Genomic DNA, 13427 nt, shown 5'->3' with positions numbered 1-13427 from the left:
GAGCCGGGAACCTCGAGCCGCGAGCCGGCACCGCAGCCGGAGCCGTACCCCGAGCCCGCGCCCGCAGCCGAGTCGCCCCGCTCTGGTCGGAATCCAGCCGGGTCACCGCTCCGCCGCCAGGAATTGCCAGGAGGCGTCATGTAGCCGCCACAGCAAACCCACCTCGCCTTTGCAACTCTTTTCTGGGGGAAGGGGGCGGGGGCGCGGCAAAATCGTTTCTCCGCCCCCGCTTTCTGGACTACTCCCCTTTGCAAGCTGCCTCTGCGGCTAAAAGATTGAGGGGTTCAGGGGAAGGCGGGGGGCCGTAAATCAGAGTTGGACCTGCCATCCCCCCCGCGCACCCCGAGGGCCACCATGGCCGAGGAGAGCTCCGAGGTTCCCAGGGAGTTGATAGGTAAGAGTCGCGCGGGTGTTGGTTTTCCATCTGCCTCTACGTGTTCTTCACCTCCACCTCCACCTCCCCTCACCGCCTTCCCGCCGCTCCCGCGAAGTCTCGGCGCCCCTAGGGGCGGAGGGGTGTGGGGCAGGGTCGCTGGGGGGCGCCTGGAAGTTTGCTCGCATCCGACGGTCTGAAAAGCGAATCCGCGGAGGGCGGGCTGGGAGGAATCGCGGTCCTAGCGAGAGGTCACCGCTGGTCAGCCAGAGCCCCCGCCCCCGGCCCCCCACCTCCTGCCGTCGCGACTCGGGGTCCAGGTTGGCGGAAGGAGGGGCAGGTTGCTTTGGTACCGCGGGTCTGGTTGCCCGAAGAGCCCTTTACAGCGCCCAGCCCATCGCCCCAAAGTCGGGCAAGTCCGGGGAAGCCCACAGCGAGGACAGCTGGCGAACGCACAGTAGGTCGTCTCTGGCACATGCTAGGGAACCCCCTCCCCGAAAATGGACCCGCCAGAGGGGCCCCACCGTCTGCACTCTTGGGGGAGGGGGCGCTAGTCGGGTGTAATTGAAATGACTGAGCCTGGCAAGGCGTGGCTTCGCCTAGCGAGCTGGGAGCCAAAGGGTTACAGGACTGACGCAAACTCGGGCCAGGAAATTGAGGGTTAATGATAAAAGCCTTATTTTAATAATAATTAACCTACTGATTCAGCTCCCACCCCGGATCTCAAAGGGAACCACCGTGTGGTACCCTGTGCAAGGTGACCCATTGTTTGAATCCCTGGAGGTTTATTTTTGGAGGGGGGTGTTGCTGAATTTTTATGTGTTAGGGTTTAACTTAATTATATGGAGGGTTATAATGGCAGAGTTAACATGAGGTAGGGAAGAGAGTTCCGAAAATCCAGCATGTAAGCGTGTCTGTGTGTGTGTGAGTGGCTGTACTTTCATAAGGTATGTGTGCCTGTATCGGGGCATTTTTGAGCCCCAGTGACCTACATTCCTCACTGTACCATCTTTGGCACACTGCACAGCCTGCTGCTCAGAGAGATGATGTTGACAAGAGGAAGTTCTAATCACCCGCGTTTGAGGAATCACACCGCTGTTTCTGCTTTTAGACCTAATACTTCCGAGGAGTTTGTTTCTGCTCTTCCGTTAGTGACTTTTAACTCAGCAGGTTAAAAACTTGATGTCGAGAGTCTTAGGTTTCTATGGAAGCTTCTGCTTTTATCGAATTAAAAAAAAACCAACAAACCAACAAACCGACACCCATCTAATTCTTTAATCGAATTTAGGGTGTAAAGTTACTCCCCCTGTCTCCCCAAATCCTCCCTCCCCCCATTATATTCCGAGGCTCTTCCCTCTAATCCTGTGGAGCGAGCTCCCGAGATAAACCATCACCTGCCTTGGCTATCATGAGTGGCCCATCCGGTTCTGGGAGTGCCATACTTTTCCAACAACCCAGTCACCTGAAGAGTAAAGCCCAGGCCCTCAAAGATGGCCTCCCACCCCCCATCCTGAGAAATAATTTAGGGGAGTGCTTGCCTCTCTGGCCAAGGCTGGGAATATGTAAAGACTGATGAGAAATTGAGGTAATTCATTACACCCCAGAGAATGGTTGTGAGGGGTGGCATGGAAATAACGTTCTTGGTTTATATTGAGGGGTCGCTAAAGGAATACTTTGGTGTATTTTCAAAGTTGAATTGAACTTTATCTAGAAATAGACTTTTAAAAAAAAATTTATGGAGCCTTGCCCGTCTAATACAGCTTTCAACGGAACCCCAGAGCTTTTGGGATGTACCTGATTTGTTTTCCTGAGTCAAGGGGGAAATTCCTGCACCTGCTTTGCTCTCTAATTTCAAGTGCTCATCAATTCAAAATGGCAACCATGTGCAAACCACACCAGATTACCTGAAGCCCAAAATGCCTGTCTTTCTGATGATATAAGTCTACACAGACTTTATCTGATGATAAAAGTTATATTTAAAAATGTAAATACAGAGAAGAACAAGAGGGATAAAACATTCACACAGCCACTCATCCATAGCCACTTTGAACCTTTTCTTTTTAACTCTCCAGCCTCTGTATATTCTTAAATCACCTCCAGACAATCTTTCCCTGACTTCTTAGGAGAGGGAAGAGGAGCTTGTACTTCTGTTCACTTCTGATAAGATAAGAGGCTCACCAAGAACAGAACGCCAGTACAGGGAGCCCCAGCACATGCCCCCACTCCCAAAGCCCCTCCCCCCACATCTCCACCTCATTATTGTTCCTGGAACTGTGCTTTCCATTGTCCATTGCCCTGCTCTGTGGGGGCTGCAGCCCTTTCTGCACCTCCTTCCCTCTTATCTAACTTGATGGCTCTAAACCTTGTGCTGCAGTTTGCAGCCTTCTGATCACCCCACCATAAATGTATTTTTTTTTATTTTTTTTTTTAAGATTTATTTGTGCATATAGAACTGGGGTACAGGCCAGAGGCTCAGGGGCAGTGAGAGGCCCCACCAGAGGCAGAGTGGGGAACAGAACAGGCAGATCGACTAAGTACACTGCTCAGGGGAGCAGCGGGTGGGTCAGGAGAGGTCTGCCACGCCATGTGGTCACTTCCGGGGCAGGCGGATATCCAACTCATGCAGAAGCGGCTCTAGATTCTCAGTGCTGTGCTTTAACCCTCTGCGCCACCAGGGAGGGCCCATGAATGTATTTTTTAAACTACAGGCTTATGTCGTTGAGTGGGTATGATGTAAGGCAAATGGAAACAGACGTGGCAAGAGAAGGAACAAGTCCATTTTCTTGCTGCGCCTCAGTGGTAGGGGTCACATAGTAGACTTTGGACACCAGTGGTTGGTTCTTTTCCCCAAGGACTCAGCTCAGGATCCCCTGCTTCCTGAAACCTCAGGTAACTTTTTTGCCTGTGATCTTACGGTAGTGAGTGTAAATTTGCTGAATGGCATCCATCTGATCCTAAAATAGATGGTCAGTTCGAAAGGGGCCATCTCTAGTTTTTTTTTTTTTTTTTTTAATGCAAGTAGAATATAACCAGGAGAGAATAGGAGAAAGCCATCCTCCCAGGCAAGAGAATAATACTGAATTGGTGTGGGGGTTGGGGTGAAAGATGGAAACAATAGTGATGATTGGCTCTTTCAGTGTGTGTTGAGAAATTAAACTAAACAATTAAAGAAATTGAATGACAAGCATCAAGATTTGGCATCATCCCCAGGTGACTGACTCATAGACCAAGACTGAGCCACCAGCTCTGTGGTTTTGGGTGGTCTTTGCTTATTGGGGGGTCACAGTGCTGACAGATGAGCGCTTAAGCCCTTAGTCCTGGTGGCAGCTTCTGGGGCTGTGCCACAGCCTTAAGGAGGCTGTGGTTCTTTGAGAGAAAGGACTAGAAGATCAGCAAGATTTTCAAGCTTCATTAAAGGAAAGAGGAGTAGTGAGGAGGAGAGTGAGTTTGAGGTGGGACCTGTTCAGTTTGGGATACTCATGACAGAGCTTCCTGCCATCTCCTGAAGTTTCCAGTGGTTGCAGCTCAATTCTTTGTTGCTTTTGCCTGCTCTCTGGAGTGTTGTTTTAGGAAGGACGGATGGTCAGGAGACCCTTCCCTGAGTGGGTTCTGGTTGTCAGTGGTATTTCCCAGCTGAATGTGCAGACACTCAAAGGGTATGATAATACTTGGATGGGACTGTGGTGATGCAGAGGCTAATGGCGGCCAATGGGAACCTGCGAAAGGCCAAGCGGATGACTTCCAGCTGCGTTTATGCTGTCTGCAGGCAGCATCCCTTGATGCTGCTTGGCATTGCTCTTGACTTCTGGGCATCTCATTCCTTGCAGGGACTGCTGTATGTCTTAGGCTTTTGTATTTGGCTTCACAGCCTGAGTCACCGGACAAGCACATAGTAGGTGGTCATTAAGGGTTTGAGACTTGAGAACCTTGTGCTTATAAAGTAAATAAAAGGGGCAAAGAGCAATAGCAACATCCCCAAATATTTCTCCAAAAGCTGGCTCTTCCCTGACTCTTTCCCCCGCCTCTAATTAATAAAAGACTCTAACAAAACTATTCCCTTTCAGAAAGCATCAAGGATGTTATTGGCAGGAAGATAAAAATTGCAGTAAAGAAGAAAGTCAAGTTGGAAGTCAAAGGAGACAAAGTCGAAAACAAAGTGCTGGTAAGTGGGATCATCTTTTCACAAACTATTTGGCAGTTGAGGGGCTTTCCCGTCTTTGGTTTTGATTGCTTTGTGTTCATGAAGCTCTAGTCCTGTGTTTTACTTTTTTTTTTTCAACATTCTGATAATCATTTGATCCTAAGATTAATTAGAGTATTTGTTCATTGAAAGTCCAAAGGAGGATAATTTATGTTTGCACAATTGAAGTTTTTATAATGCTCTTAATGTGGGAGAGATTACTCTCACCCAGCCCCTCCGGGAGCACATGTTCTGTGTGGTATTCCCTGTTCTTTGCACTTATTTGCTTATTTCTCACCTTTGTTGGGCTGAGCGTATGATTTGTAAGAACTTATGGGAAAGTCTATGAGATTCATTTCAAGGCAGTTTAATTAATCAGATTTTCTCAAATGTGACAGCGATCACAGAGGTCATGGTCTGAGAATGCGAAGAGAACATTTCTCATTTTGCCTTGGCTTTTGGAGGGGAACACCTTGCTGGAGGCATTGGCTGCTGGTGCTGACAGCAAACTTGGGATCCCCTCCAGTTTGAGAGTTTTGAGGTGGCTGAGGGCTGGGACTTCAGTGGGCAGTTTGTTAGGCCGCTTTGTGTCTTTAAAGAGGTGAAACCATCTACCTTCAATTTTGTGTATCTTAGTGGTTTCTAAGATTCTCAGATTTTGGCAAATCTAAGTTTAAGCTGAGGCTAATACCTCTTGTTTGTGCTTTTGTTAGAGAGAATATTCTGTGAAGCTTTTTAACCCTATGGTCTATGGTGTAAGTCTATGGTATAAGATTATGGCCTATGGTATATGTCTGTGTCCTCTGGTGTAAGTCTGTGCTCTATGGTGTAAGTCTGTGGTCTGTGGTATAAGCCTGTGTCCTGTGGTATAAACCTGTGGCCTATGGTATAAGTCTGTGGTCTGTAGTCTATGGTATAGGTCATAATGGCACAGAAATCCAAATGGGAAAACTTGAATTACTTTTGTCCTACCACAGAATATGCTTATGTAGATCTATAATAGCATATATAATATGCTTATGTGGCTATATAAATGATTAATAGCTGTGGTAATTTGGTGTATTCTGTTTTCTTTGACATTAATAAAGACTAAGTTTCCTTAAATTGGGTTTTACTTAATGTTGCTCAATCATGGGAGGGTGGTATGTTTTTGAAGATCTTACTGGGGAAAGAAGAAATTTTGTCTCTGTCATTTATTTTATATATATATAAATTTTTTTTAAAGATTTATTTGTTTGTGCATACAGAACTGGGATACAGGCCAGAGGCTCAGGGGCTGCCAGAGGCTTCGCCAGAGACAGAGTGGGGAGCAGAACAGGCAGATCGAGGAAGTACACTGTTGAGGGGAGCAGTGGGCGGGTCAGGAGAGGTCTGCCGCGCCATGTGGTCACCTCTGGGGCAGGCGGGATGAAACTCATGCTGAAGTGGCTTTAGCTTCATAGTGCTGTGCTTTAACCCACTGCACCACCAGGGAGGGCCTTTTTTTTTTTATGTTTTTAAATTAAATCTTCTGTAGTAACTACAGGATAGATCCACTTCCCTGCAACTTAAATGTTAAATAATCTTGCAGGAGCCATTTCACAAATACCTCAAATGACATAGACACTATTACATTATTACTATTTTACCAGGAGAGCAGACCTGGCAGATCTACTGAAATACACTGAAATCTACTGAGGGGAACCAGCAGGCTGGTCTGGAGAGGTCTGCTGCATCATGTGGGTCAGCTCCCTGAACTGGGGATGGAACTTGTGCTGCAGTAGCTTTGGGTAGCTTCATAGTGCTTTGATTTAACCCATTGTGCCACCAGGGAGGGGCCCTGGTCATTATCATATTGAGATTAAGCCCTTGTCATGATAAAATTTGCAAAGCTAAACTTTCTTCCCCCACCCCCAGAAGATCATGCTCCATGTTTCCTTCCCTAAAATGACTTAAAATTCAAAGGAAATAAAATTTCAGCTTTATGTCCAATATGCTTATGTAATAATAAAGTTACCACCATTTAAAAATAGTTGAGATTTGTCTTCAGTGTGCAGATTTTTTTTTTTTGGCTCATCTTATTACTAGCAGCTAATTATGATTTGTCTTGAATGTTAAGCCTTTTTTTTTTCTTTTTTGTTTTTTTGGCTCATCTTACTATTAACTGGAGTCATTTAAAGTTGTAGCCAAATTGCAAATGTGTTTGAATGTAAGCATTTATCTCCCCAAGTCTGGAATCTATGCATTTTCTAGTAGCTTCATGTAAACTTGTTTTGGCTGTTCTTACTTGCATGGGCAGGACTTATTAATAGAAATAAATATCCAGGGTCTGACAAGCTTCAAGTTCGAGCAAGATGGTCTATGAATTAAATCCATTCAGTGTGCATTTTGGAGTTTCTACATTTAGAGAAGTTCAATTACTTAAGACATTGGGGCGGGGGTGGGGAGAATTTCCTTATAATTTGCATTTTGACTTTTTTTGGCTGTCTATCCACCGAGATATAGGTTATTCATGAGTTGGATTAATGTTTTCAATGTCTCTTTGGTTTTTTTAAAAAAGATTTACTTATGCATACAAGAACTGGGGTACAGGCCAGGGGTGCAGGGGTGGGGGTGACAGGATTCACCAGAGACAGAGGGGGGAACAGAACAGGCAGATGGATGAAGTACACTGCTGAGGGGAGCGGCAGGCGGGTCAGTGGAGGTCTGTTGCATGTGTTGCACCTCTCTGGCCAGGATGGAACTGAGGGGAACTGCAGTGTCTGTGGAGAGCTTCATAGTGCTGTGCTTTAACCCCGTGTGCACCAGGGGGGCCCTTCTTTTTGATTTTTGTCCCTGTTTTTCAGTGCTACCTTTTGGTACCTTCCTCTTAAAAAGCTTGGAGTGGTAGGAGTTGCTTGCGTCCTTTTTTTTAGGTGTTGAGAACTTTTGACTATTTCTAGTTACCTTTTGTCCTCATTTTCCTCCTCTCATGGTGATAATTAATGTCTATTATATTCTGGGCATCGATGCTGCGGCCTGGCCTTCTGCTGTACACAGTCATGCTTTTCCTGGCTGGATTCTGCAGTAGCCCTGTGAATTGGGCAGTAATTACATCTCCATGAGTAACTACGAAAATGAGTCTCCTTGATGCTAAAGTTACCTGCTTTAGGTCATTTGGCTGAGTCAGGATTTGAACCCAGATCTCCCTCCCACAGAGCCTCTCTGCTTCACCGTGATGCTCACAATAAAAAGGAAGTACCTTTTGGCTTATTTAGCAGTTGTCCACTTTCAAGCAGTGACTGGGGATGGTAGAGGGATCCTGTGTGATGCGGCTGATAGTTAATTTATTCTGTACTTAGCGAACATTTATGGTGTGCCAGGCATATGCTGTGACTTTGGAGGAGTCAGACCTCACAGTATAGCTGGAGAGGTCGTGCTTGGAGGTGTGCTATGAGTGGGCAATCAGGGGCTCTGACATTCCATCGGAGGAACTTCTTTCTATCTCAGGCCTGAGGGTGGGGGAAGACTTCCAGAAGGACATGACAATTGATGGATGAATAGGAGTTAGCACAGGGAACAGAAGAGACTTGTTCTGGGCAAAGGGAACAGAGAGCGCTTTGCATGTTCTAGAAACATAAAGCAAAGAGTAACAGTCAAAGAGTGGCCAGAGTGAAGCTTGATTCTCTTCCTTACAACAGGACTTTGGGGTGAAAGTTAGGACTGGTTAAACAGGTCTCTTCTCACCACCTGTTTCTGACAACCTTCTCTGGCACTTTCTCCGCCCCTCTCAGGAGGCATTGCTGCTCTGGGAGTCACACCTGGTTGTCATTGCAGCCAGCCCCTTGATAGCAACGCCAAGCTCAACTCCGCTGATGACAATGGTATCTGTAAACGGTTGCTTTAAAGAGTAACTGGAATATCATTAAATGCCACTTAGCACAATGCCCAGCACACAACAAACACTCCAAAATGATAAACCTGAGGGCTGCTGTATTCTTTTTCTTCAGAGGCACAGAGAAGTCCCATCCTTCTGCTGCTCAAGTACCTGCTGGCCTCATTCAGGATTTGAACACAGTTTGCCATGAGGCCAGGAAGCTTTATTTATAGTCCGTGGCACCTTTTTAGCAGACTGGAGTGCAACTCACTACGATGCTTTAGTCACATGAAATCAGCTAGAGTGTTCTTTGGTGAAATAAGTCTAATAATCAGGCTGTTTGCACAAACCGGTTTCTTTACGACATTGGCTTTTCCCAGTTATTCACACACCTACAGACACAGTAGATTTCTAAGGATGAGATAAGTCTGCTGTCTCCCTTGACTTTATTTGGCCAGAAATTACTGTCCACAGGCTGGGACCCTGGAATGGAACAGCCCAGGCTGGGGCCCCTGGGGAAGTCAGAGCAGGCTGGAGGAGGTGACCCACTGACAGCACTTGGGCTGTCTCCTTGGGCCCCTGAGTGCTGGGTGGGTCCCCGAAGGCCACACACCCGGGACACATCCTCTGTTGCTGTCATCCTCTCTTGTCTTTAGGGGGTGTCATTGGGAAGTGACTGTTTCTTAGATTCCTTTCTCCCATGTGTTTGTTAAATCTGTACCCTAGTTCTGCTGTTTGAATAATGTTAGGAAAAAACCCTGTTTTTAGGGCCCTCCTTGATGGCACAACAGATTAAAGCGTGGCATAGGAAGCTAGAGGCAGCAGCTTCAGGATGAGTTTGACTCCTGGCTGGAGTTCAACCCTGGCTGGGAGCTGACCCACATGGCGAGGCAGACCTCTCCTGTGTCACCTGCTGCTCCCCACTCTGTCTCTGGTGAAGCCTCTCACCTTTCCTGCACCTCTGGCCTGTATCTCAGTTCTGTATGCATAAGTAAGTAAATCTTAAATAAAAAGGTTTTAGTTTATTTTTTAAGTGCGCTTTTGATTTTTCGATAATGATGGCTGTTCACATTGCGGGTGCCCTGTGCGCCCCCCAGCCAGCCTCCCTTGTCTCGCCAGGTACCATAAAGCGGCATGTTAACACTGCCAGCACCCCTCATATTGACCTTCATAGCTGCACCCCACATCTACCATTTCTCTAGTCCTTGTAGTCTCTAACCTGTTCTCCATTTCTATTTGCCTTTTGGGGACTGGCTTTGTTTCCTCCTTGAATAATTTGCTGGAGGGCACTCCAGGGTTTTGTGTGTATCCATTGTCCTCCCTCCCCTGTCCTCCTCAACCTCCCTCCCCCAAACTTCTTCTATTTTGTATTGAGGTGAGTTCCAAGGTATGGGTGTCTCCTTTGTTTACTGGCTTGAAGGGCTTGTGGGTTGTTTCCAGTTTGGGGCTTTTAGGGAGAAAGCTGATTTCTCATTTAGTTACAGCTTGGATGTGCGAACATAAGTTTTCATTTCTGCCCGATAAATGCCAAGGCGTGCCATTGCAGGTTTGCAGCAGCATGGCCTATTGAATTTCCTCCGAAGCTGGCAAGCTGTTTCCAGAGTGGCTGCATCATTGTGTGTTCCCACCAGCACTCCTGACAATCCAGGCTCTCTTAATCTGAAACTTGGCAGCATTTGGTATTGTCTGGACTGGGTGTTTTTTTTCTCCTTTTTTTCTTGAGGACTTACAGTTGGGAGACAAATATTATCAGGAGGAAGCCAGGTCCCTAGTGACTTCTTCCCACCCACACTGCTGCTGTTGCTTGTCTGGGCGAAAAGAATGCGGCCTCTGATGTGTGTGGAAGGTCATTCCTGTTCTCAGCTCTGCCCTCTCGGTCTCATTTTGGAATTTAGCTTCTATCATCTTTGCCTGCCCCTTGCTTTTCCACACCCCTCATAAAATGGGCCAGGAGCAGGACTTCTTTAGGCTGAACCAGTGGGGAAGTGGCATGAAATTTGCTTTGTTTACTTCTTCCCTTTAAAACTGGTCATTCACTATGACATTATAACCTCACAGAAGTTTCAGATGTGCATCGTAGGAATCTACATTTGATATACATTCTGAAGTTCATCACTGAATCACTTTTACACATTTTCTTTTGTTTAGTGACTTATTTATAGCTTTTGAGCATCTCAATGAGGCTTGATTGGAATAATTGCAAGTTGTAAGTTAATGTTCAAAATATTGAAAAGTAGAAGGATGTTATTTTGGGTAACATACATCCTTAAAATATTTTGGTGACAGTGTGGCTTTTAGTAACTCAAAATAGTGCCATTACTACTATCTGTTTACTTTAAAAGGATTATCTCTCACCTAAATGCTTCAGAAACAGCTAGCCTACTTAATTACTTGTTTTTTTAATTTTTATTTTTGGATATAACAACTGGGGTGTAGGCCAGATGTGTGTGGGGAGGGGGTGAGAGGGTTCACCGGCAATATAGTGGGGAGCAGAACAGGCAGATCTACTGAAATACACCCCAGAGGGGAGCAGCAGGTGGGATAGGAGAGGTCAGGGGCACCCTGTGGGTAGTGGTGATAGCAGAGACTTAACTCCAAGGTCTCTAGGGTGGCCCAGGAATGAATTACTTTAAATCTCAGATAGTCTCTGCTGTGGGAAGGACTGCTTTTCTGCATTAGGCCCAGTTCACTTTGCACGGCCAGGGCGTTTGATGTCTTCCTCATTGCGTGTTGTCTAATACCTAACCGTGGAACCATATGACCTGTGATATAGTCACTTCTCAGTATTATCTGCAACTTTTGGGGTATTAATTCATTTATGCATACAAGAACTGGGGTACACACCAGATGTGCAGAGGTGGGGAGATGATTCACCAGAGACAGAGTGGGGAGCAGAACAGGTAGATTGAGGGAAACAGAGGGTGAGACAGGAGAGGATGTTCACCTCCCTGGCCAGGGATCAAACTCATTCAGTAGTGGCTGTGGATAGCTTCATAGTGCTGTGCTTTAACCCCTGTGCCACCATGGAGGGCCTTCTGAAACTTGTTTTGCAACCTGCTTTGAAGTGCTATCAGTTTTGGCCAGTGTTTCCAGTCTTCATTTTTTTCTTTTTTTAAAGTCTGGAGTACCCATTTCAAAACATCTAATTTTTTCATGGAACCATGAAATAGCAATCCTTTGTAAGTATAGTGTGCAAGTTTCTAATTAAGATCCACAATCAGGGCCTCCCTGGTGGTACAGGGGTTAAAATCTCAGCACTATCAAGCTAAAGCCAACCACTGTGACCTGAGTTCAATGCCTGGCGAGGGAGCTGACCCACATGGTGCAGCAGACCTCTCCTGTCTCGCCCGCTGCTCCCCTCAGCAGTGTATTTCAGTAGATCTGCCTGTTCTACTTCGCTCTCTGCCTTTGGTGAATCCTCTCGGTTCCCAGCCCTTGCACCACTGACCCACATCCCAGTTCTTGTATGCGTAAACAAATAAATCTTTAAAAAAAAAATCCAAGATCATGTAAACTCAGAGATTCTTAGTACGGCTTTTAAAATGAACATAAATTAGAGTATACTCACACTCTACCGAGTAGTCTATTTATCAGCTTAGTAGTACATCTGTCACAGTTTGCCATCCCAGGATATTTTCCAAGTAAACAGAGCTGGCTGGAGAAGCTTTGTTCAGAGTTTTATACAAAAGCGGTCTGGCAGCACAAATGAATGCATTGTTGATCTCCAGCAAGTTCAGTTTGGTGTAGACATTTGAATGTGTGCCTTGATGTTTGATTCCAGTAATTAAAATAGACAGAAGAATGGAATTTCCATCAGGTGTTAGTGGATTGCAACAACTTTGGAAGAAAACTGTTGGAAAGTCTTTGTTTGGGACCTCCAGGTTACTTCCCTCCACAGGAGGCCCTTGCACCAGTTGTTGGGTAATTTGAACAGTTCTCTTTGTGGAGTCTCAACTTTTAAGGATCACTTACAATTCAGCGCATAGGTAATTTTCAAAGCACTGGGTGAAGTTACAGGCTGGAGAAAAGAGAGCTTTAGAAAATGGCCACGGCACTGAACTGGTCTTTGGGTGTGGTGATCAGAGGGCATCTTGCTGCCAGGGATCTTGGTGAATGTTCTGGGCAATTGTAAAACAAAAGAATCCATCTCGGTATGCTGGAGAACTGACCCCAACTCAGAAGTGATCTGGGCAGGGGGTTGGAGGTCAACTTTGGCACTGGGCACTGGGCGCTGGTTTCCACCAAGTAGCTCTGGCGCAGCTGAACTTGTTACCCGAGCTGGGTTTGCATTCTCCTCTCCCCTGTGACTGCCCCAGTTTCCTTCGGCAGTTAGTTAGGACAGGCGAGTCAAATGACCTTGGGCAAGAAGCTTGAGCTTAAGCCCGCCTTGGTGTAACTTTTCATTGTTCTTAAAAAGATACTGTTTTCTAGCCGCTGGGATTTAGCCACCCTGAGACCAGGGCCTGTAGGTACATCCTGGGGAGGGGAGGGACACAGGAAGAGAGCGAGGGAGTGCAGTGAAAGGGGCTTTGTGGAAACTGAGGAGCCAGGGAATCTAACCAAACCATGGAGGGTTGAATAGGGAGGACTCTTTCACAGTTATAAATTAGTTACAAAGAAAGCAAAACAGAAAGACTTTGGTGAAAGGTTACTGTAAAGCCATTGTGTTTCATTCCATTCCACATGCTGTTATTATCTATTGTTGAAGTAGATTGAAAAATGCAACTAAATTTGCATTTTAATGAAATGCAAGGATAGAAGAGTCCTCCCTTCCCCATCTCCTGTTCTTTTTAAAATTCTGTTTCTCTGTAGAATAGGTGACTTTGGACGGATTATAGGGGGCATGTTGTTTAAATCTTTGTTCCTGATCTCTCTTATTCTGATAAAAGAGGGTCAGAGGTGAAGAGGGAAAGCGCACGCGCGCGCGCGCGCGCGCGCGCGTGTGTGTGTGTGTGTGTGTGTGTGTGTGTGTGTGTGTAAAACAATCTGTTTTGCCCATTGGGAGAATGTTTTTTTCTTTTGGCAAACATTAGTTATCC

The 13427-nt window shown here is 46.1% G+C and overlaps 1 protein-coding gene across 4 annotated transcripts in view; it reads left to right on the top strand.

The window, feature by feature from the left end:
- The first annotated feature begins 47 nt into the window (after positions 1 to 47).
- The window catches only part of LRRC16A (leucine rich repeat containing 16A), a 316783-nt gene continuing 303403 nt past the window's right edge, over positions 48 to 13427 (top strand). For all 4 annotated transcript variants that reach the window (XM_004693329.2, XM_012732954.1, XM_012732955.1 and 1 more), the window contains exons 1-2: positions 48 to 394; positions 4438 to 4535. In XM_004693329.2, the coding sequence (XP_004693386.1) occupies positions 355 to 394; positions 4438 to 4535 (138 nt within the window). In that variant the 5' untranslated portion in view covers positions 48 to 354. The remainder of the gene's footprint in view (positions 395 to 4437; positions 4536 to 13427) is intronic.

Source organism: Condylura cristata, unplaced genomic scaffold (assembly GCF_000260355.1).
Source record: "Condylura cristata isolate star-nosed mole 26May11 unplaced genomic scaffold, ConCri1.0 scaffold00037, whole genome shotgun sequence".
Taxonomy (NCBI): Eukaryota; Metazoa; Chordata; class Mammalia; order Eulipotyphla; family Talpidae; genus Condylura; species Condylura cristata.
This window is presented reverse-complemented; position numbering and strand designations above follow the sequence as displayed.